The sequence below is a fragment of the Cydia fagiglandana genome, chromosome 10, assembly GCF_963556715.1.
Source record: "Cydia fagiglandana chromosome 10, ilCydFagi1.1, whole genome shotgun sequence".
Taxonomy (NCBI): Eukaryota; Metazoa; Arthropoda; class Insecta; order Lepidoptera; family Tortricidae; genus Cydia; species Cydia fagiglandana.
The window spans coordinates 20958930-20984459 of NC_085941.1; the positions used below are offsets into that span (position 1 = coordinate 20958930).

Here is a 25530-nt window from a genome sequence, read left to right on the forward strand (position 1 = left end):
AGCATAAATGTAATTTCTTATTTCCAAACAGTTTTATAACCAGCGCAGCGGGTGCGGCCTGTCGAAACAGTAATTTTGAAAAAGTTATTTCATTTTATCTTCTTGCTCATTATACTAGATATAGATACATTATATTTAACTCATAACTCAGGAACACATGTCTGTGATAAACACACAAATAAATGCCCTTACAAAATGTTGTATAGGTAACTAACTTTGAGTGACAGGGACAGCATGATAATACTGATAGTATTTTATTATATTAGGTATCCCTGTTAGCCGCTGAAACAGGGTTCGGAGATAAATAAGAGTGCCTTACTCTTAATAAAAAATACACGCTCAATGAATTGACGTCAGATCTCGCACGCGACAAGACAATCTTCCTTGGCCAACATCCGACATGGTATTGTCCGATCCGATAATTATCGTGTCCGTTGCATCCGACGCCACAATGGCGACGGATTGGCTTGCGTCATTGTGCTCTTACCTCAGATCGAAGTTAGTAACAAGTAGTATGCTCACCGGCGACCTAACATCGTTTTAGAATCCCAAACATTGGCAGTTCATGACTCCTCTATTAAGCGTCCAAGATTTTATTATAATTGATCGTCTCCGTGAAGGTCTCCGTTTCGACTCAGCCATAGGTAACGGCTTTTGTATGTCCGGTATACATGTATCCGACTGGTCTCCTCTAGTCCTCTGCAGTACGGATATGATGGTCGTTGTTGTCTACGTGACAGCGGGGTAATTTAAGACAGTGTCCGTCACTTTCAATCGCCAGGTCTTAAAAAGTGACGGAAATTATATCACGTGGATTAACGTCATCCATGATACGCCTGCACTGCAGGTCACATTTTGTCAGCAGACACTCGAAAAAAACATTGATTAGGTCCGATAATTATTGGTATGGTTTTTATGTCGATTTCGTTTTTGGATGTGGCAGCTTTACTAGATTTAGGTACAAGTAGAGATGGCACGTTAGTCTGCTATCGTGTCATGCGTCACTCTCGCGTTTACTTACTTGTTTCAAAGTGACGCCATAAAAGCGGGAAACGTGTTTGTCATGGCTTCACTTTGTTTTTTTGTCAATAAATTGACAGATAAGGTCTTTGGCTACAACTGTACACATGTCATGCGAAGATAACAATAGTTTTGTTTGCAATGTCGAGTGGCCTGTTTGAAAAACATCGAAGAGTTTTCTTGCTTCAATGACTTATATTTTGAAATTATATAAATAGATTTAATAGATCATATATGTATCTTGTTTTATTAGTTATTGTTATTGGTAGGTATCTCCTTTTTAGAAAAAAAAATGTTGTTTTACGTATTCTACATAATAAGCATACATAGCTTATAATTGTTTTCCGTTGAGATAGGTACCTTGACCAAATGGTCATATCGCAAAGGTAAACGATTATGCAGGTTCTTTTATCGATATTAAGAATCTAACAACTCTATCCAACCAACAAAGCAACAGTTTGCAACAGTTGTATTGTCTTCCTCCGGTTTCAACATTTCGGCGGCGGCGTAACACTCAGGGAATTCCCAAATAACATTAGACCTTTCGCTTCCATTGATCCATGACCAGTCTATTACTACACCCAGAATATGGAGCAAAAACTATTACACACGCTTCCGCAACCCGCAAAAAATGGTGAACGCAACTTTGCCCCTGGTCGTGGGTCACACCACCGTCCACACTGCTAAACGATTGTAAAACTTATTTCAACGATATAAGTTTCACATCAGTCTAATCATGTCAGTTAACCTCAATAATTAATTAATAAATTTGAACGTTTTAGTATAGTAGTTCGTTTGTTTGAGAAAGCAATGAAACAAAAGAAATACTACCTACTTTATTTGTATTCGAAGGTTCTAATTAGGTTAAAAAGTAAATGCACTTAAGTATTGCTATAAATAAGTACCCAATACTTGTGTTTGATACAAGGTATATTCAACCTTGTTTAAGGAAGTACTAAGTTGTTTTTTGCGTGTCTTGATCTCATGCCGGATTGATTTAGTAATTTATATTCAGCGTTGCGATACTGATTAAAGTTGTAATTATTATAATTACTAGTCTTTGATTTGTCCGATTTGGGCGGTTTCTAATGCCTTGCATAAATAATGTCTAAGGCCATATCTGCGCTTGGAAACATATCACGTCTATTATAGAATCTGGCTAAAATAGGTAAAACTTGTAGTGTGTAGTGTTATTTATTGGCTTCAGTTTTGGAACCTTTGTAAGGTTTATGGTATAATTTATTTATATACTTCTCTAGTGGGATTTATCATCAATCGATGAATTTGACGATAAATCAACTTGGTCCATTTTAAGAAAAAACATAGAAAAATTAACATCTATTTACTGATTGATTCCAGGCGGCCGAATAAAGTAGAAGCGGACGAGATCAAGCCTCCAGTGGAGACCGATGGGTTCTACAACCGTCCGGCGGCCGGGGCCGCGTCCGGCCGCTACGCCGTCCAGTCGGAACCTCACTCGCAACGACTCACGGCTCATGACCTGCAAGTGATGAAGCTCATCAGGTAGGTAACCATTACTAAAACGTTCCAGGGCAAACTGCTGAATCCGACTAAAGAGCAGACGTTTTTACGTCTAAGTAAGTGTTTAGGTATTTGTAATAAGTGTGGGCCTTATTGCCTGAATCATAATTTAAATAGATAAATGTTGTTTGCAGGCCTCAAAAGTACTCGGACGGCACTCTGGACTCTGTGCAGTACTGCAAGTGCGTCACTTCTTTGACGGCCTCCTGCCACTCGCGCGGCAACTCTGAGGTAGGTATTTGTCTACCTACCGAATGATATAATATACATTACCATATATTTACTTAGTACCTATTTAGTTTTAGGTTTTGTGTAAGTGTTGTTTAAAAATATTTACCTATTATATTAATGAATTGTTAATGAATAAACGTAAAAAAATAATATAATCATAAATAATAATATAAATATAATATAATATAATATAATAATATAAATAATAAGCTATCAAAGCTCTCCAAACGGTCTCTACGTATTGGATCTATATCCCCACGCACGCCTTATACCTAAATGACCGGGCTTAAAAACCCGCGAGTTTGGAACGGAGATATAAATGATAATTGGCTACGTATTTTAATAAAGGAAACTATAGGTCTATTTACTGCTGCTCAATCTATTGTTAAATGTTAATGAATGACTGTTTGTTTATCCATAAAAAAAAAACAAAAAAAATCATACATTCCACTGCTGGACACAGGCCTCCTCTCATGGGCTTGGCCTATACTATAGGCCCTATGCTAAGCATTGGTTTGCCAACTAAAAATACTGCAACAAGTTGGTTGGGAAGTGAAATTAGGCGAAAAATATTTTGGCGAGATACACCGCGCTAGATATTAAATATCAACAAAAAGCACTGTTTTTTTTAACTAGCAATTTTTGTCAAAGGCATTTCTCTACTCCAATCCAAGTCTAATGGTACTTTCTTCACGCACCACAGCATAATTAAATTATATTTTAATACTTTGCATGTAAGGATTACAGGTTAAGTAAGATTAACTCATATTAAACTCGGGTTATGTTCCCTTTCAGAGAGCGTGTCCATCCGGGCAAAATCTATGTTGCTACAAACGGCCGAACAGAACTCCGCATAACACTGACTCAGGTTAGTGCATTCAGTGGCAAGAATAAAATTATTCGTTCAATATCACTCATCATCACATTTAGATTAACTTATTTATTTTATAGATATATGAACCCATGAACGATTAAAATACGCATTGCGATCGGATAGAATTATGCCAAGGTTGTACCTAATAGTAAACATTACTTACTTTCCAGGGGTTTTTAGCGAGTTAGAAGATGAACGTCCCATGCTGCTTCCAAGTCACGAGAGCATAGCAGGCCCCTTTGGAGGCCCTGACGAGGATATCATAGGGGCCCTGAAGCCAAGTCTCAACGGGTACCAGAACGGAGGAGAATACCGCGGCCTGCTGTTTGGACCTGGAGGACCCACTGGAATTATAGGACCACGGCGCCGCGAAAATAGGGTCTTAGTTGGACCATCTGGCCCTACTGGGCACATAGGACCCGGATCGAACAAACAAGTCTTAGTGGGGCCGGAAGGACCCACGGGCATTATTGGTCCTAATGGCGGTGGTAAATATCAAGATGAAAGTAACCAACACAATCCTGGAGTTTTAGTCGGACCAGAGGGCCCTACTGGTGTTATTGGCCCAAATCATCGCAATAATAGATACCACCAGAATCAAAATCCTGGCGTTTTAGTTGGTCCTAATGGACCTTCCGGTGGGATTGGTCCAAATTACGTTGACAATAGGTTTACTCTTGGGTCAAATCAACGAAACTCTGGAGTTTTAATCACCGATGTCATCAGTCCCAACCACCACGAGAACAGATTAGCTGCAAATAAACGTTACCCAGAAGTTCTAGTCGGCCCCGATGGACCCACGGGTGTGGTCGGCCCAGGTCATCGAGGTGACAGAGACTTCACCGCGCCAGGCTTTAACCAGCACCCCGGTGTGTTGGTCGGCCCGGACGGCCCGACCGGCCACATAGGCGTTCCTCAAGTACTCGTCGGTCCCGGCGGACCCACAGGCGGCATTGGGCCGAATCACAAGCAAGGTGCGTCTCATGGTGCCGAAAGCGCCCAAGTTTTAGTAGGTCCGGGCGGCCCTACGGGCATCATAGGGCCGGGCGGCAGGCGGGGGCGGTGGCAAACGGGGCCCGGGATTCTCACAGGTCCTGGAGGCCCTACAGGTATAATAGGCCCCGGGCAGCGGTTGATTGTCGGCCCCGGGGGGCCTACTGGCGTCATAGGCCCTCGTGGAGGCCGCGGCTACGGCGACTACGGTGGGTACGGCTTCTAGTGTCTGTGATAAGCTAAGTGACTAATAACACTAATCGTGTGCGCGAGTGTTGTATAAATATCAGTGTAGCTAACGAGCCATAACGCTAGTGACGACGGACGCTTGCCATACGCTTGTTGAATAAAGCTTAGTAGAAGATTTAAATTAAATAATCAATTATTGCAGGGTGTCCGAAAAGGAAGGTTAATCGACAGAGAAAGAAACAGAAGTGGGTATATGATGAATAAACGGATGTAAAACTTGATTTGCTTTTCATTTTGTTGTAATCAAGGACTTAACTCAAGGTGAAATGTTCGAATAATTTTTTGGAAGCGCGAAATATTGACCTTAGTTGACGCAGTAATTTTGCATCTCCTGCAGAGTGATTATCTTGAAGTACCTAACTCAGAAGCTGCCTCTCCAGTTCCAGTTATAGTGATAGCGGTACAGCCTGAAATTCGGGAATCAGCTGCAAATGGTGTTAAAGGAATAAAAATCGGCACGATTAATCTTTAGGCCATTTGAACCAATTTGACCCGTAGCACCAAAAAAAGAAAACAAACGGAAAGGAGTTATGACGTCATCTTTGTTTTGTATGGAAAAATAAAAAAAAATGTTCAGAAACCTATCGCGTGTGGTATTAAATGAAAGGGCATTTTGAGCCGGTTCTAAAAATATATCACATTATTATATTTCTGGCACTTGCATTCAATTAAAATTAAAATAATTTTTAAAACATACCAAGTTTGGGCTCCTCCAGATACAAAACCGTTGAATTATTTTTTGCAAAATATACCTCAAGTAATACCCAATATCCTCATATCTAACTCCAAGAAGTAAATTTCGAAAATATTTAATTTTAGTATTTTTTTAGGGTTCCGTACCCAAAGGGTAAAACGGGACCCTATTACTAAGACTTCGCTGTCCGTCCGTCCGTCCGTCCGTCCGTCCGTCCGTCCGTCCGTCCGTCTGTCACCAGGCTGTATCTCACGAACCGTGATAGCTAGACAGTTGAAATTTTCACAGATGATGTATTTCTGTTGCCGCTATAACAACAAATACTAAAAACAGAATAAAATAAAGATTTAAATGGGGCTCCCATACAACAAACGTGATTTTGACCTAAGTTAAGCAACGTCGGGAGTGGTCAGTACTTGGATGGGTGACCGTTTTTTATTTGCTTTTTTTTTTTGCATTGTGGTACGGAACCCTTCGTGCGCGAGTCCGACTCGCACTTGCCCGGTTTTTTATTATTTTTTTCTCCATTTTGGAATTCACGGGCCTACAAATCCCGGTCTTTTGATAGACTTGCGTGGGGATATAGATCCAACACGTAGAGGCCCCTTGGAGAGCTTTAATGTCATGTAGAACGCCTGCTGGAACCCGTTCACAGGCGCAACAATAAACACCCATGAACCGGTCGCAGCAGGCATTGGGACTATTGTCGAAAAAGTGAATAGTATACCGGTCTATGGATTGAAGTTTGGATGGACAATGAGACTAGGCTATTGTAGAGAAGTCCGGACACCTGCCATAACAATGCTAAAACACGTTATCGAGGCAGGTGGTGACTTGCCGCTGACTAGATGGGCCCCTGAAACTGCCGTCGCGAAGACGACCAGGAGCAACATCGGTGTGAGCGGCTCAGGGGTGTCGAGAGGTGTGCGCCGCTTTCTACCCAGTGGCTGTTACCAGCCACTGTGCCAACTCGCGTCTTATGCATCTTTCACTTCCACCCCTGGAGCATATAGCTCTAACGACTCCTCTCTGGACGGCCAATTAAGGCAAGCCAGAGCTGAGAGTCCTGCGGGTCCCCTTGGGGTCCACTCCGACCGATGAAGACACGCCGGAGACGGAGACCCTGACCGACTCTCGGGAGCACTCGGGTCCGTGGGGTCGTTACTCCCCAACAGCTCGCCACAAGCTGCCCTGCGGGCTTATTATTTTTATTATTACAAATTGTGATCTATCAATCTATCAATGAAACAGCCTCCTAGCCTAGTCGATAGTGACCCTGCCTATGAAGCAGGAGGTCCCAGGTTCGAATCCTGGTAAGGGCATTTATTTGTGTGTTCATCATTATCATCACACAAATAAATGCCCATATACACATATATACAAGCCCTCGTAAGGGCATTTATTTGTGTGATGATGATAATGAACACACAAATAAATGCCCTTACCAGGATTAGAACCTGGGCCTTCCTGCTTCATAGACAGGGTCACTATCGACTAGGCTAGGAGGCCATTTAATTGATAGATTGATAGATCACAATTTGTAATAATAAAAAATAAAAAAAAAATACTAAAACTAAATATTTTCGAAATTAATTTCTTGGGGTTAGATATGAGGATATTGTGTATTACTTGAGGTATATTTTGCAAAAAATAATTCAATGGTTTCGTATCTGGAGGAGCCCAAACTTGGTATGTTTTGAAAATTATTTTTATTTTAATTGAATGCAAGTGACGGAAATATAATAATGTGATATATTTTTAGAACCGGCTCAAACTGCCCTTTCATTTAATACCACACACGATAGGTTTCTGAACAATTATTTTTATTTTTCCATACAAAAAAAAGATGACGTCATAACTCCTTTCCGTTTGTTTTCTTTTTTTGGTGCTACGGGTCAAATTGGTTCAAATGGCCTAAAGATTAATCGTGCCGATTTTCATTCCTTTAACACCATTTGCAGCTGATTTTGGTCAACCGCTACTACTATTACTTTCAAGGGAATTTCTCTTGCAAAACAATTTTAACGTAACGTCATGCAAGATCAGTTCGCGCCTCTATACGAGGTTGACTGCATGACAACGCAAAATTAATTAATGTACATACCTAGTCGCCATTACGGCCTCACTAAAATCCAAACAAAGCCTCTATTTTCAAGAAATTATAGTGAATTAACTATGATCAAGAAATTAAATTGTATGTTCAGATATTTTTCAACATCTTGGCCGTTCCAATATATCTGATATTCTTGGTCGTAATATTCTTGTGTAGACTTGTCGTAAATCCGTCTAATGCTTTCAGAAATAAAACGAGTTTGTTTGAGTATAAAGTTTTGATAGATGGCGTTGCTGGCGCGGCGCCAGCGCGGCCGGCGTCAACCAGAAAAATGTTTTTATTCACAAAAATGTTTTACTATATTTACGTGTTTACGCCGGTGTTCGATGCTAATTTGACAGCGAGTGTTCATTAATTTTATTGAGTTGAGTGTTCATTATTCATATTTCTTTTTCATTTATTTTAAAAGAACGGCCGGTAAATACACATTTAGTCAGTATGGAAAAATAATCGTCCTTAATAACTATTTGTAAGCTACTCAAGGCCTAAGGCTACTCAAGGTCACCCCTTGGTGTTTCCCTGTAATACGATCTGGAGTAGATCCTGTCGATTTCCAACTATGACCCACGGAAAGAGCCAAATTCTAACATTTAATAAAATCTGGTCGGCGGTAAGAAGGCCACCGCTTTCGGTCGGGTCAATAAATGGGGTCACTGACCGATGGTGGTGATGACGATGATGGAGTAGAAGAGCGCGCCCGTGAACGTCCACTGGATGTGAGCGGTGCTCTCGCTGCCGTCCCAGCCTCGCACTTTCATCTCCAAAAGCAACGCGTTTTCAAAGTCCTATGGATGAATAAAAAATTTTATAATGCCTGTATTGGGTACCACTAATTCTTCCAGTAAAAAGGACAGGATCTCAAGGATACTTCATTCTCCGTAAAGTTAGTTTGCTTACTCTAGTTCGTTTTTTTAGCATTAGAAAGAACTTGCAAGAAGGTAAGCGATCTTGACATGTCTTTTAATTGAAAAACGCTTTTTTAAAAATCAAAAACTATTACTACTATAGTAGTGTACCCTATGATGGGCGTGGAACCAGTAATGGGACAAAAAACCACAAATCCTGTAAAATAAGTGTCTAAAAGTAGTTTATAAACACTGCCTGTATATTATCATAAATAAGAGTCCTAGAGCTGTTTCAGTTTGAATTTTTATTAAATCTGGTTGTTTTTTAAGAAATTGGCGTCAACCCAAAAGTTGTCGTGTCACTGAAAAAAAAATACCACTACGAATTCTTAACAACTTCGCTAAGAGAGGTGAGTTAATTTATTAAATTTTAATTAATTAATACTTGATGAAAACTAAAATGTGTTTTGTTAATTGCATTTACCATGAGATAAGGTATACAACATACTATGTTGTGAGTCCACAGATGTAAAAAAATAGTGGTATTTGGCCCAATCCCATTATAGGAGCTGTAAAACTGCATACCTCCTATAATGGGAAATTTACATAATGATGCTTGCCATGCCATCATTTCATGTTTAAACAATACAGAAGTAAAATGTAGTTACGAAATATGTCAACCAGGAGGTATGCTCGGACTTCGGATAAATTAATATCGTTTTTTAGTGTGGGTCAAATCTTGGTAGCCGAGTTTGAGCCACTTTCCCGTTTTCCGATTGAGTTGAAATTTTGTATTCGTAATTAAATATGCAAATCGGATGATAATGCAATATTATGATAACATGGACCAGATCTGATGACCTATTTCAATATTTTATACTGATAGAGTAGTGTCCATTACTGGGGGGCCCATTACTGGAGCTTTGGTGTCCATGACTGGAGAAAAATAGCATAGTTTTAATTTGTTAAGTATGTGGAAACTCATTGCAGTATCTTTGATACAACACGCCTGAAACATGAAAGACAGGTAGGACTTTCATCTTTCAATACGCTAAGCGGTAGACCATTCACATGTATTAGGGAAATATCACAAATACTCCAAATTCCCTCTTAAATGTCCCATGACTGGTGCTGTTACTATATCTACTTATGAAAGCAGAAGAATATAAATGGTCGTATTAGATTAATAGTTGTTACATATATATTAGCCGTAATTTATTTTTAAAATGTGTTTTTCCATTAAAAGACACATCAAGATTGTTTACCTTATTTCTAATGCTAAAAAAAACGAACTATATTTAGTAACAGCTCATACAGTCCTATTTTGCTTTTGATAGATTTTTTATACTGTAGGCGATATTTATTCTCTAAGGCCAGCTAGTTTGACGAATTCATGGTAGAGTATACCTTGAGCATGTCGACCACATCAGCCGTCCAGTTGGACTCGTTGAAGTAGGTGGCGTTTTTCGTCATCCCCCAGATGCTGTCCGTGGTGTTCCGACGGAGACGAGAGATGTTCATCTTCACCTGTCAAAAAACAAACAAGTAGATAGTCACTGAGATAAAATTTTAGCTTTATGAGATTTTTGACAAGCCGATTTGCCACGAACATATTTTATTTATAATTTTATACCGTGTTTAGTATCTTACATTTGTTTAATCTAAAACTATGCTAACTTATTTCTGAATTGAGTGAATAGTGATGGCCGACGATACATCAAAAAGTAGTACAAACTGACGGACCACCACAGTTCAGTGTCATCACGTATTATATAAATTAAACTACATACTTCCATATTTAAAACAAAATTCCATCTTCCTAAAAAAGCTCAAGTGTGAACCTCATAGAATCAGGGAACCAGCAGTCAGAGACCTCTGCACGTCGGCAACGTACGCCAAAATGGTACTTAAGCAAAATTATTTTGATAAAGGGTTAGCTTTCCGATTCTTATACATACAGTTGACAGGCAGAGTCTGTGCGGAAAGAGAAGAGTCGTGGAACGTATTGGGCCCCATACATTCCTCGATTCTTCTCTTTCCGCACAGACTCTTACATGATGCTTATTGCTTACTCACTTTTCGGATTTGAGTCTCGTAGATCAACTAAAGAGATATGATTTGAACTACGAGGATGTCGGAATATTATACATTTCAGCTGGTTCAATGTTACCTTGACACTTATTTTCATACAATATATATACAGTGGTATAACTAAACGAAATTAATAACTACTTAGCTTAAATCTAAAATAGGCCTGAGGCATTGTACCAAGGATGCTGGCGGCATTTCCCCGCTGTATCGCAATACTGATACGTTGTGCGAGGTAGCCGCCAGCTCTTCGGTCACCAGTTACGTCAACCAGACGCTTATTTTTATCAAGTAGGGTCAAATGAAGTAAAAAATAGCGCCTTACATGAAGCTACCAGCAAATTTAATGATCAATCGCACCATTATGAGCTCGATTAAAATATTCTTATCTTCTGTTATTGTACATAAGAACGTTCGATTAAGTATTTTTTTAAAACACCTGGCAACTTTTTATTAAAGGTTGATATAAAGGCGTCAAAATTAATAGACTAGGATAGTTAATATAAATAGCATTTCGTCGGTCTATCAGCTGTTGGTGAGAGAAACTTGCGCCGACGCAAGCTGTCGACACCTGCGCACGAGATCCAGACCGCAGCGAGTGAATACGATATTACAGCAATTACATGTGTGAGAGATGTGGGAGTGGCTGATGTATTTACATTCTGAGGAAAAGGTAATCATTTACTTACAGACGTTATGTATTTATGACTTTAAGCACAGAATAACGAATAGTACTACCGTCTTTAAGTATGCATCCACGTGGCATCCACAGTGGATGTTCGTTGTCGTGCTAAAATTTTGGTAACGCCTGTTGACCCAAACATTAATTACCACAAAATATCTGAGAAAGCATGATTATCACATGTATTTACACGTCGAATCGCAAGAGAGAAAAGTAAATTCGTATAAATATCGGCTTTACGAAGTAAAATAATGATGATAATGTATAAACTGAGGGACAAGGGGGAAATTTAAAACATCAAAACACATAAAAGCACAAAAGGGCACAAATAATTCTTTAAGGCTTCGTGCAACAATAGAAAACCGCAAAAGTCTACAAAGTCATCTAGGTGAAGAACTTCGAACGGCTTGACGAAAAATTAAAACTCAAAAAACGAGGAAATAAAACTGTCTAGCAAATTTAGCTAACTAAATGAAATGAAGTGTAGTGTGAGTACCTCCCTCTCGTGTGCGGCTTCCAGCTTCTCGAAGGTGACAGCGCCCAGTATGCAGTACGCCACCACGAGGCTGATCATCACGAAGTGCGAGAACACCACGGAGCACAGCCGCCAGGTGTAGTACAGCACCTGTGTAATACCAGCATTTATAATTACCGACTACTAGCACTCGAGAAGCAGTTCTTATTCATGTAGCGAAAATTACTCAATTGTAATTGTAATTGTAATTTATTGTGTAATAGATTAAAGCTAAGTATGTACAGCACATTAAGTTCATTAATAACTTATATAACTAAAATCTTACCTTTTCAGGCATTTACACATTACATAAAACTAATACTAACAAAACAATTAATTCCATTCAAATAAACAGTACTATTCAATGTTTTATCCCGAATTTATTCGAAATGGAAATCCAGCCCTTTCCCTAAATAGGTACCTACTCGTATTTTAAAGCGAAAACATACTGTTGCATGGGTACCAAATAGTACATTGTGCAGCGTGGGGGGAAGTGAAATTTTGGAGACTCGTTATTAACCCTCGGGTTATTATTCCCGACAGCCGCACTCTCTGTACTCGCTTTTTTGAAAATGCTATTTGTCAAAAAAGGACAACCATACTGTTCAATTGACAAGATGAACTCCATCTTTAGGAATATAATATATGTATAACCCTAATAATTGGTCGGAGCAATGCTGAGCAGAACGGAGCCGAGTTTGCCAGGAGGAGTTTCGCACCCCTGACATGGGTTAAGGTATGTTTGCTTACCTTCGCACATTTGCTGGGCGGCGGCGCGAGGACCTCGCGGCCAGCGCGCGGCACCACGTCGCGACGCGACATCACACACACCACACAACACACCACTACACGCACAACCCCATCACCACGTATCCCACCATAATGGTCATTAAATAATTGACATTAGGCACTGAACTCCAGAAAACTATGGAGTAAAACGCTAGTCCGAGTCTTTTCCATTTATCAAACAAACAACTGGCCCTAACTTTTAGTCAAAATTAAAGCACAAGGGACTGGTAAACCCACTGTCTTCAGGCACTTAAGGTACGTGATTTTGGAATTTATACTTTATACCTCAGGACTCAGGATATAGTAAAACACCTTTTGAAAACTCCTCACTTCAAAACAAAAGAGTATTTAGTAACAGCGCATTCCAAATTTGACTTCAATAAAACTGCACTTTAGATTTAACTAAAATCACAAACTTCAGGAGCGCGCGCGCAGCGCCTACTAATACCGGCGCTATACTGAAGTGAAAATTAAAATACACAAACCACTGCCCACAGATCTTATCTCAACGTACTAAGATCTATTTTAACTGGGCACTTTTTAGTAATAACTAAACTAATAAAACACGATCTACATATATCTTTCAAATCCGAATAGACATGTTATGATATATTTGGCACAAATATTTACTTTGTTGAAATATTAGGGCTGCGCGAATCCATTTTGAACTGCATTTACGATCAAACGACAATACTAATGTCAAAACGTCGCATGTGCCTTAACATTTGATAAACGGTTCTGCCCTTTGGAGAGGAGAAGGTGTATTTGGGTCGCAGAGTATGGGAAATATCGTGAGCTTAGAATAGTTTGTGGTATAACGCGTTCTCTGTAAACAGTATGATGCGTTATGTCGTTTATCGCTGTGGATATACATCCGTCACATTTTGACATGTTTTATCTACTAATAATAGTATGTATAACGACGTAACTTCTTTAAAAGTATGACTGTGTGGATTCAGTTCCAATGCTTAACAGCCCTCAGGCCCACAGGAGCATGTTAGGTAGGTAGATAGGTACAGGAATTTGTAACAATTACCCTTGCGTTCAAAAATACCTATGTGACATTCTGGTATTCTGATAGATGGTCAGGTATAAATATTTTGGTACATCGTTAAGAAACAGTAGGATGGCGCTACTTTACTACCCTAGGGCGATAGGTAACTAAACTGAAAATCGTAATTAGATTCCAAAAAAAGTTGCCACTGCAATTGTTTGTTTGTAAAATAATAAATTCCTTTTTATAAATAAACACGCTAAGATAATTTATTTATTGGTCATTTTACTCCTACGATTTAAAAAAGTAAGTACTTTTATTTACTTCTTTTACACAAATACGAGACGCGCTAGTAAAAAGTGGCAACATTGTCTTACTTTCTTGGAATCTAATTATGATTTTCAGTATAACGTGCGTATGTCGAAAACTTAAAGGGCCATATGTACTGTAAAACGTTGTACGATATACGTGCGAAAAGGTAATTCGCAACTCGTGTCGATTTTGGTCGTGTTTTAATTTATCCCCACTCCAGGCGACTTTCCTACTTTTCGCACTTTGTATCGTAATGCATCTACTAATTGCAATGGGCTGTTCCTAAAATAGTTTCGATTAAGTTACCTACAGGTGTTCAAATAATCTTCTTGTCTCGCTATTCACCCTATTTCATATTTACCGAAATATTGCTAGGCACTAATACATCTGAAGTAGGTCCATAGTTACTTTTAAGGAAGTTGATTTCTGTGCCACTTCGTAAATTCGTACCTTTAAATGCCACATTCTTCCGCGCATTAAAGAAGGGTCGGCTGTTATTTTAAATGTAAAGTAATGTGTTAGTTTACATTGTAATGACTGCTTAGTATATGTTTTGACAGTTGCGGCTAATGTTGGCAATGTTGGCATTAGTCGCGTCTTGTTACATTACAATAAAATTAATGACTTGTTTCCGTCGAAATCCAATGAATAACGAAAAATACATTACATATACCTTAGTTCTTATATACTTGTCTTAAAGTGTATTATCGGTTGTTTCAAATCATGCAGCCTCAATATTTTCAGGCTACATAAATCATATGTTCAGACGGTTTTCATACAGGCGTCAGTGAGATAGTCTGATAGAGACGCCACAAGACAGGAGACTGGCGTTACTAACGAGCTACTTCCATACAAAGAGTGACACTTTTTCCTACATCACATTTACGCAGTCCCGAATCTCAGTTGCAATACCTAATACCGACTCGTATATATTATATTAGGTGTTATTGAGGTATAAGTACTAGCGTTTTATTGAGGAGCAAATTACAGTCAACAATAAAAACGTGTTTTAATTTTTTTTTGGGTGATGTTGAAATAAAATAGAAAATTGTAAAAGAAAGTGTATTTACACAGCAGATATATAAACTTTTGTCTTAAATTATTGTAAAACTAATGGATAACATAACTTTGTACGCAAGTCATACTTAAATACCTAGAGTAGGGTGTAAGGAATGCAATTCGGTTATTTTTTGTATGGAAATAACCGCGGTTTCGGTTAAAAACCGATTATTTCCATATAAAAAATAACCGATTTGCATTCCCTAGTAGGGTGGCATCTCACTTAGCTGGACAGAGAACTCTATAAAAATATATATTGTATAGAAAAGAGAGAAACATTGAGCTTATTATCTATATGTCTTGCTTAAACTATGTACCTATTCGTCAAAGCGAAGCGAAGTGTCACCCTTAATTAAATCACAATAAATTACGTCACAATGATACTTAACGAACAACACTAAGACCAAACATAAGATGCACCAAACAGCGACACTCCTAACTGTACATCAGTACGGATATGATGGTCGTATTTGTCTACGTGACAGCGTGATAAAATGGTGTCCGTCTCTTTCTATCCCGCAGAGTTAAAAAGTGACAGTTGTTTTATCACGTGGATAAATGTGGATAACGCGCGCGCGCGCTTCTTTGGTTGGTTGTCAAGTTCAACATCTTGTATGGTGTATTGGTAACTGTGTGTTGGTCTCCGGCGTTAGTAAGAGCTGTTCTGAAGAGTGAAGGCGCTAGCAAGCTTTCATCTCTAAGTTTTCAGGCTTCTTATGTTGGTTGGCAAGTTCTTCAGCCTCTTGAATGGTGTCAGGTAAACGAGTGTTGAGGGTTTCTGGCGTCGTCAGCATGAGAGCGCCTGCCACTAGTGCTGTGCTGCCGAACAGGACCGATGGAAGCCACTCTACGTAGATTGCCTGGAAAGTGATTTAAAACTAATTAACAAGGGTGTTGCATACAAGTTTTCGATCCGCAATGGGTTAACCTAGCGGAGCCAAACCACTGGAAGGCCTGTGCCAGACGGTGGGACATAAGTACGTAATCTCGTAAAGCTGCATGATGTACGAAATTAGATTTAACATCATTTTCGAATAAAATCTAAAAAATTTCTCTGGTAAATGCTTATCAAGATATCAAAGCTATAAATTGAAGAGAAAATTTCATGTTTCAACCAAATCACTCCCGCATATTCCCAAGAAGCGTTCGCACGATTGTATTTCGTTAGAATCAAAATGAAGCAAGTGTGCAAAATGGAATTCTTACCAGTAAAGGCATTTGTGGAGCCACGATAGAGCCAAGTCTGCCGACCATAGAGCAGAATCCCAGCAAACTGTGGCGCGCGTGCGTGGGAAATAGCTCTGATGTGTACATATATACGCCGCTGAAGGCTTGCGTGATGGCGATCTTGCCCACCAGGTACAGCAGTGTCGCTAGCCATGACATCGCTGGAATACAAAACAATATGTTTAAGAAATCGGAAGAACATACTAGGTACGTAGAAAGCTTCCAAGTATTTGGGAAAATATACTCGTAATGTGAACTTTTGTAACATGTTCACTACCTATCCTCTGTGGGTTTTAGAACCAGAAAGCTAGACCTCGTTCCCTCGTTGGAAGACGTTAATAAAGATCCATCGAATCCTCAAGTGCTTATCGGTAGAAAATATTGATGTAAAATAAGGGTTTAACTTTTTTTATAAACACTACCCTCAATTGCAACTTAATTTTCATCTTTGCATACTTTCACCATGCCAATTACATGTATTAAGTATAGTAAAACCATCAGTAAACTTACCAGGAGGCACAAAAGCGATGGCAACGCAAGAAATCCCACAAACAATATACGCGATGAGCAGCGTCCGCTTGCGCCCGATACGGTCCAGCACTAGCGCGTTGGTGACCACCGCGATCACCTCCACGGACACCACCAGCATGTAGTTGGTGTACTTGTCGCCCGCCAGCGACACCGAGTTGATGGCGAGCCCGTAGAACACGAACGTGCAAGTGATCCACCACCACGAGCAGATCGCTAGGCGCCGCATGATGATTGGAGATCTGAACACTTGCATCCATAATCCTACTTCTTCTTCCTTCTTTTCCACAGGCTCTTTAGCTGCTTGAAGCTGTTTAATCGTGTCTTCCGAAAGAGTTATATCGTTCATCTTCGCTGCTTTGGTGATTATTTCTAAAGCGTCTTCCTTACGGCCTTTAGAGAGAAGCCATCTAATGCTTTCTGGGAGGAAATATATATAAAGAAGGAAGAGGAGAGAAGGTGGATAGACAACGAGGATGAAGGTGCGCCAGTACTGGAACGCCTTGGCGAGGAGCGCGAAGCTCAGGCCGCCGATGACGAGCATGATGCCAAGGAAGGCAGTGGTTAAGACTCGCTTCTCTTGGCCGAGGAGCTCGATCGCTGAAATGACAGTATAGTGAATGAAAGCCAAATGATAAAGACTTCAAGCTTTAGAAGCGGTTCAATGCACAACAGAAAATCCATTTTGTTTGGGTTTGTAATGGTGGTACTCCCTTCCCATGTCGGTGTGTTTGATGAGCATATGTGAGTAGTTTATCAATCAAGAAACTTGTTTTGAAAATACTATCGACTGTCGAACATGCAACACACAAAAAAGCAAGATAAGGTACATTGTCTCAATTAAAGTGTTGTTACTTTCGTAAATATTTGGGATTTTCGAAGACATCCCTTTTTAGGACAGGTATTCATTGCTGTCACTTAAAAAATATTATAAAAATCACTTTGCATGGACTTACTCATGATGAAGGCAGCAGGGAACGCGCTCGCACCAGCTACCGTCTCCAGGAACTCCACAATGACGTACATCTCGTAGGAGATGGAGAAGGCCTTCAGAGAGCCGATGGCCCCCACGAGCACGCATGACAAGATCAGTGCTGTTTTACGGCCCCAACTGGAAACAGAAAAACGCATATATAGGTAATTCAAAGTGTTATTACAAACGTTAATGTTATTACAAGTGTCAATTTTCATTAAATAGTGGCATCGTGGATTTTACACTTGTCTTCAGTTTTGTTCACTGAGAATTGCCTTAAATTTGCCTGTATTTGTAGTATTGACAGACGTACGCAGGCGTAATCTGTAAAATACTACGACTAGCCAACCTCACTTTTACTGCAATCCGTATTTGCCTTGTTGTCGCTTGATACTCTGATTCTATGTTGTCTTGTGAACATTTGACCAGTATAGGTACAACTACATACTTCAATTATGGCACTAATGGACCTATTGAACAAATTTAAAAATTCAATTGTTCCGCAACGTAGACTGGAAGAACACCTCCTCCACCTGGAGGATAAACTAGAACACCTTTAAATGTACTTATACACTTATACGTTTGGTATCGAAACTTTGGGGCCGTGGGGGCCGAGCGCGCGTCGACTGTACAAAGACTTGTCGGCGCGTTTAATAGAGGCTTCTGGTGACCAGAGGGCTGGCCACTATTTCGCCCAGCGTATTAGCATCGCTATACAGCGGGGAATACGGCCAGCCTTCTGGGCACCTTGCCCGTTGACGGCGATCTAGGGCAAATTTTTTATCTATAGTTTTGTAAGTTTTATTATGTTTGTTTGTTTATTTCTTAGTTTTTATCAATAAATGCATTTTCCACTTATACAAATAATGTAGGGCCTCACCGGTCGGAGACGTAGCCGAGGATGGGCAGCGAGACCAGCATGCCGATGTTGTGGATGGTGCCCACCAGCGTCCGCTTCCACTCCTGACACGCCAGGTTGAACTGTAACCGAATACACACTTTGGTAACTATCGGTTTGCATAAGGTATATGGTTTCAACCATCTTCTCATATTGTTGGCCTGTTGTTCTGTGGTTCAAGGATTTTCAGATAATTATTTTTGAAGGGAAAACTTCTTTAGCGGCGCTGAGCTCTTTTTGAGGTGAGGAAAAAATGCTCGATTCAGCGTAACGCGTAACGTAACGCTGACGTCATGTGTCACGAACAATGTATTCACCAAAGAAACGTATCATAATCAGGTCAATTATTTAAAACTGAACTTTTATATTAAGCAATAAAGCTAAATGTTCTAATCTTGTACGGGCTGTAATACGAGGATCTCACAGTTACATTCTAACTTTATATCACTCAAATATAATTCAATAAAGCTAATACATCTTGATGAAATCGCTAATAAAAGTGAACTTTAGTACCGGTGAATAAAACTCAAAATATCATGACCAAATATATTTAGATGCGAGGTCTGCACTAGGTAACTTTACAATTTCTATTCGAATTTTAAACAATTAACGCTACATATTTAAGCTCACTGGCCAGCATTTTCGGAACTAAAGTTTTTCAATAGAAAGGAGTCAATTATACATAGTGCTGCAGACATTTTGGACTATTCATTGAGTTTTCACTTCAGCACTCCCGGAGTGCAACCCGTTGTTGTTTTTTTTTGTATGAAAATCCTAATAAAGTAATAACCAGTACCTAACTCGGAAGCATTTAAGATGCCTCATGGGTTGCAATCGCGATTTGCAGTGCGCATTTCGCACACTAGAATACGAATCTTGACACTAATAGCAGATCCTCGACGAAATCCTTGGCATTTATTATGCCCACCCAAGTATTAAATAAATTTGCCAACTTACTGCGTAATGATATCATCAAGAACGTAAAATAACCTCGTATAAAACCATCCTCCAAAACATGATTCCCTTCACGATCAGCTTTTTGTCACCAAAGCCATTGTTATTATGATTGCACGGCTGACTGACGATATCGGATGCGTTTGGAGGTGAAGGTCGAGTACTGAATTTAATGTGCTTTATGCAAATGATATAGGGTTCAAGATTGCTTGATTTATATCGTGATTGTTGATGGTTTTTTGAATGAGTAAATTGCAGGGTCATCACTCCCACTCATCGTGCGGAGTCGAAGCGCATTTTACTGGTTTTGAGAAATTCACTGCTATACAAAATACTAGTGCCAATTTAATTCAAATGCTTTCTCTTCCTTTTGTGGAGTGCAGTCAATAATATCTCGATACGGACAGAACGCCAAAATCATGAAGGTATTAGAGTTGGACCAAGCTAACTTTGCACGACATTTGCAATGACAAAGTGTGGTGAAGTCATATTTATAATGACACTCCCCCACTTTGTTCTGTTCAAGTTACCTTTGGCGGACTCTATCATTATGTTATCATCATATTAGACAAAACACGTTCAGTGCTGGACAATCCTCCATTCTTAATGTACGGGATTACGATAAAATCAGAGATATATGGTGCTGGTTACTAGCAAGTCTTGCAACTGATAATCTACTCAGGCGGTGACTTGCGTGCGCACCCGTGCGTGAATGTGCGCGTGCGATCCGCGCAGATCGCTATCGCCTTATAATTATAATATGATAATACCCACGTAGCATTCATTACCCACTCATTTCATTAAGAGAGTGTCAAGGTCGCCTTCCTACTCGACTGAGATCTTGCTTAATCTCTACGTGCACTATGGTTACCTATTTTATATTTACTTCAATAAATTACCAAACAAAATGCCTGATTTACGAATTTCTTAATTCGACACAAAAAGCTCAATATTCTTATTCTTATTCTTATTCTTATTCCTTTGGGACTGAATCGTAATTATTTATTATATTACGTAAAAAAACAAAAAAGGGTCAAAGGTTTTTGTGAAAATCTTTCACGCTTGCTATCGCTACCCTGCTGACCTTGGCAACCAAGATAAATGCTAAGATGAAAGATGCAAGTTATCGTCATATGCTAATTATGATGCACACATATATATCATTACTCATTTCATCAGGACAGTGTCAAAGCTTCGGCATTTAGGTACATAGATAAATCTTGCAAACCTTTAAATGCAGGCAATAGGTATACGTTATTATTTGGGAAGTCTTCTTATAAGGCTTGGCACACCTGAAGGAAAACCTGCTTTCGCCTACTATTTAAATATTGTAATTGTTGCTAAGGTACTTTGTTAAGTTTATAGCTACATTATCTATTTTTAGGTACAATACTTATTGAAAAGATATGTTTGTCTTAGTTTTTCTCGTCCATCAATTTGGCAGGCTTAAGAACTCTTAAACAATAACACATTGAAGTTTCATTAAGATTAGATAACTAGTGAACTGCGACAAGATACCTAAAGAGGTCAATTTCAAATGCATAGGTATTCTTGTCTACGCCTAACAAAGATCTGTTATATGTCCAGCATATTAGATACGTGTGTTTTACCACGTACCTACAAGGACCACAGATGACACAAGCAAACGCTAAGAAGTCTCTTAGAGCCCTGTAGTGCCATTTATGTCCACAGGGCTATCTTGTGCTCCTTTTAGATAAACTCCTGGAAATGTTTCCCCAATATTTTTTACAAGCTTTGTACTTATTCCAGCAACGATGTGCTATTAAGATAAGTACTTTCTCTATCACTTAACTACAACTTCAAAAACAGCCTAATGATTCGGTCAAGTTGTGTTCTAATGTATGGGGAAAACAAACAAATTATAGCCAGCATTCAAAAAATAAATAAAAAACTGTCAACCGGCACATATTTCATGCTAAAAGGGGGGGTTGCTTCAGGGGGAGGGGATTGGACACTAGTACACCCAAAGGTATCATACTACATTCATCAAATGCTGGCTATAATTTGTTTTTCAAAAACACAATTTGACCGAATCATAAAGCCACGGTAAACTTTAGTTTAGAAATCAAATCTACTTCTTAGCTAAATGAAATGCACGATACTGAACTGACACAGGCATTCATAACATCTTGACATCTCTAAGATCCTAATCTAGCGATTACGTCGACACCACATGAATGCCATTATCCGTGGCCACAAAAAACTACAATGCCTTCAATTCAAGTTGCCATTACCGCGTTTTTGCACCAATTACTTGTGACAAGGACAGTGATACCACTGTACACAGTTCTGACCCTTCATCAGCCTTAATTCAAAGACGTAAGGTTTACTGGTAGCGAAGTGTGATGCTGCCAATTTCATAGATGCTACAAATCTGTCCTGCCAAATATAAATCTCATTACCATGTAATTGGAGAGGAGGAGGGTGTGTAGCGAGGAACAGCGCTGAATGAACTTACCTCAGCAACACTGGTATTAGCGGACAACTACAGCCACTGATTATAAGCAACTATATCCTTACTGAAGACGATGTTAGTAGGGGAGGGTGGGATCGAGAGGAACAGCGCTGAATGAACTTACCTCAGTGACGATGGTATTAGCGGAAGCGTACAGCCACTGGTCGCAGGTTACTACATCTTCAGTGAACGCGCTGTTCGCCTCGCAGGGGAGGGTGGGGTCGAGCGGGACCCGGCGGGAACATCGGTGCGCTCGGCCGTGCTCGGGCAGGGCTGCCGCCGTCCAGGCTGCGCTGAAGTCGGTGCTGTTCGGGGCTTCGCACTCGGGGACTACGCATCTGTGGAAAAATGGTAGTGTTATAACTTATGACACAAAATTCACCAGTTCCAATACGCTTACGCTACGATACCAATAGAGTCGAAAGAAACCAAAGCTTCAATAGGGGGTATTACTGCAATGTTCTGCCGCCAGAGTGCAGCACTAGCGCCAATAGTAAACGATAGAGTAACTTAAGTATACATATTGTGCCTTAAACTGATTTTGACAGGTTTCACAGAATAAAATACCTATGACATTGATGCATCAAGGCGGTTTGTTAACAAAGCCTACCGGGAAACGCGAAAATCATAATTTAGTTACTTAGCTGCCTCTTTATCGCTCAAATATGCAAGAGTGATAGAGAGGTTAGATAACAAAATTTAGATTTTCTTGTTTGACGGTAGACCTCTAGATTATGATGGATTGTGGTAGTGCCGCCCCCTACGCAGAGTTTCGCGTAATATTCCCTATATATAGATGCGGATGTCGTTCCGGAGACACTTAACATTTTATTTTTTCCTAGTTTAGGTGTGTACTTACTTATAAGTAAGAGCCTCTTACAATATTAGAAAAAAAAATATCGTGTTGTTTAGCGTTTTCAACAAAGATTTTTGAAAATCGTAATATTAAGTTCAGATTGTAAACGTAAAACACGCACTGGTATTTCCACTTAGAAAACATTAAATTATCAAATAATTTAATAAATCAATAATTTTATACATAATGCTCGTATACGTTAACTAGTTTTCCGATCATCAAAACGTCTAAAGGTCCTTCGTCTTAATTATAGGCTCTCCTACTGCATGTATTCTTCAAGTTCAATATTTATTGTAATAAAAAAGGGTTTATTAAATAAATAATGTGAATGACATTAATTAAAAAACGTGTTTATTACTCGGAGGTGAATGCGGATGACGTTGTTCATTTCTATTGCCATCTGATTTAAAGGGAGAACATGGGTACAGAAGATCGTGTGTGCAACATCGTTTCTCATCATGTGTTCGTTTATTCTTACTTAGTTTGAATTTCGGCACTTTCAATCTCACTACACTCTCTACATTGTGTCTACACCAGGAGTCATACCACTCAGATTTTTTTTATTTTTGATCCTATGAAAAGTTATCTACTTACATACTCGTATAGGTATCCATTTTATTACGTATGGCGGTCAGCATAATATCCCTCCTCTCCCTCCCTCCCTCCCCCTAAAGTCCGTCTAAATTACGCTTGCGTGACATAGTGAAAACATGACACTTTCATTTAACATCAGGAAGGAAACTCGCCAATTTTTTTTGTCAGCTAGTGGTTAATAGGTAGGTACTCAAAAGAGTCAAAAGCTGTGAAAGCGCTCAGGTAGGTACTAGCAAAATCAGACATCAAAAAGTCGTTAATTGCTTTTTCCTACAACACCATTAAACATTATATACATAAATACTTAAATGTAACCTTGCTTATATGAAACCATTTCGGAGATCCACTCAAACTGTGTAGGTAAAATTATCGATGTTCGTTTCCTTAATGCAACGACTGATCCCAATAATCCGGTTCACGGGCAAACCCGCTTGCATTGTCAATGGAGGAAAACAGATTAGGTAAAGATTATAATAAAGGCACTTAATCAAAAAACATTTTTGAAAGCTTAAACTTGTTTTTTTCCTTTTGACCGATTTTTTCCTATCGCACAAACGGACATGAGCCATGAGACGCACGAGATTTCCATTTTTGCTACCTCGGCTACGAAACCCTAACACATAGATTGCTATTTTCCTCCTCTCGCCATATTGCCCCTATGCCCTAATAAGCAGACACCGGCCAAGCCTGATCTAAGCGGTTCGGACAGTGAATAGAGGAAACCAGTAGAACTCCGCATTTCCACAAAAAAACTGCCAACTAACTTCGCATTATGTACCATAGAAAACAATAAAATAAAGCCACTTCTCGTGACCTATTTAAATATAAATAGAAAATAGAAATGGACTTATTTACAGCAAAATTTAAAATTGAGTTAAACATTACGCTGGTGTTATCTGATAGGCTCTGTCATTAAAAACATTTTCATAAGTGTCGATGTGGTCATTCTAGCATCATCATTAAGGATGACTCACGCTAGACCGGGCCGTGGCCGGGCCGGGGCGGGCCGGAGCGAGCCGACACAGGAGCTGTCAGGAGCACCACCGTGACCGCACCGTTCCGGGGCCGGGACGTCAGTGCCACCCGTTTATTACATTAACACTAGTGCTGTCCGAGCAATGTCCGAGCCTCTAGTGTTTGTAGAAACTCGAGTCCTTTGAGTCTGAATGACTCACTGACTCACGCTAGAAGAACAGCTCCTTTTTACAAGACTGCGCTTTTAAAACTTCTTCCAAGTCGAGTCCTTTGTAGTCTTTTTTAAGAGCAACTCAAAAGGACTGGATCGAGCCTTCAAATAAAGACGCCGTGAACAATTTTGTAAGTATTTCCTACATAACAGTAATATAACACAATAATTAAACGTAATTGTATGATTTCTGTACGTATCTTATCTACAAATTATACATAAAGACAATGTGTTTCGATTTTTTTTGTTAAAATAAAACGAGAGTTCTCTGAAAAGTACTCAAGTCTCTACAAGAGACTTGGGTCTCTATCTAGTTGAAAAAAACTCGAAATTAAACTTAATTATAAGAGTCTGAAAATTGAGTAGTCTTCAAGCAGAGGACTATAAGGGCTCGAGTACTACCCAGCACTATCCGAGCCGACCGGGACGTCCGAGCTGACTGTTCATGACAAATGTCATAATACATGTCAATCAGATTGAAAAAAATGGTTCGATCGAAAGCAAGCGGATATGGAAGGAAATAATAAAATCAAAATATTGGCCCTAGCTGCCTTAATGACTGATGAAGAGGCTACTGCACACTCTAGGTAATGGGGCGTACATCCAATTTGGTCGACACGTTCGGAAAAATGAGAATACACAGCATGATGTAAAGAGCTTTATTTACATATGACCCAAGACTCTTTCGAAGCCGTTCACTGCAGAATTAAATAATGTTTAACAAAAATAAAAATTCTGGATTTCTGCTTAAGGTAAGATATGGAAATACAATGCATGTACCTACTAATAAATATGTATAATCAAGTACCGAAACATATTAAGCTATTAAGAGGAAAGGG

General features: G+C 39.5%; 3 protein-coding genes across 6 annotated transcripts in view; 1 reads left to right on the forward strand and 2 right to left on the reverse strand.

The window, feature by feature from the left end:
• Window positions 1-13572, reverse strand: part of LOC134668028 (uncharacterized) — a 39774-nt gene extending 26202 nt beyond the window's left edge. The window contains exons 1-4 of the mRNA XM_063525470.1: window positions 12596-13572; window positions 11828-11956; window positions 9969-10088; window positions 8375-8501 (exon numbers count right to left, since the gene is read on the reverse strand). Coding sequence (XP_063381540.1) covers window positions 8375-8501; window positions 9969-10088; window positions 11828-11956; window positions 12596-12667 — 448 coding nt within the window. The 5' untranslated portion in view covers window positions 12668-13572. The remainder of the gene's footprint in view (window positions 1-8374; window positions 8502-9968; window positions 10089-11827; window positions 11957-12595) is intronic.
• The window catches only part of LOC134668038 (collagen alpha-2(XI) chain-like), a 43890-nt gene that overhangs the window by 5481 nt on the left and 12879 nt on the right, over window positions 1-25530 (forward strand). Inside the window, exons 3-7 of one of the 3 annotated variants that reach the window (XM_063525485.1) lie at window positions 2380-2544; window positions 2697-2793; window positions 3589-3661; window positions 3838-4641; window positions 5052-5119. In XM_063525485.1, the coding sequence (XP_063381555.1) occupies window positions 2380-2544; window positions 2697-2793; window positions 3589-3661; window positions 3838-4641; window positions 5052-5113 (1201 nt within the window). In that variant the 3' untranslated portion in view covers window positions 5114-5119. Of the gene's footprint in view, window positions 1-2379; window positions 2545-2696; window positions 2794-3588; window positions 3662-3837; window positions 5126-25530 lie in introns of those variants that run through there. The other 2 variants (XM_063525484.1, XM_063525483.1) reach the window with 2 other exon arrangements.
• Window positions 14989-25530, reverse strand: part of LOC134668031 (organic cation transporter protein-like) — a 30236-nt gene continuing 19694 nt past the window's right edge. For both annotated transcript variants that reach the window (XM_063525473.1, XM_063525474.1), the window contains exons 2-7: window positions 22180-22393; window positions 18608-18708; window positions 17711-17865; window positions 16737-17354; window positions 16206-16387; window positions 14989-15859 (exon numbers count right to left, since the gene is read on the reverse strand). In XM_063525473.1, coding sequence (XP_063381543.1) covers window positions 15680-15859; window positions 16206-16387; window positions 16737-17354; window positions 17711-17865; window positions 18608-18708; window positions 22180-22393 — 1450 coding nt within the window. In that variant the 3' untranslated portion in view covers window positions 14989-15679. The remainder of the gene's footprint in view (window positions 15860-16205; window positions 16388-16736; window positions 17355-17710; window positions 17866-18607; window positions 18709-22179; window positions 22394-25530) is intronic.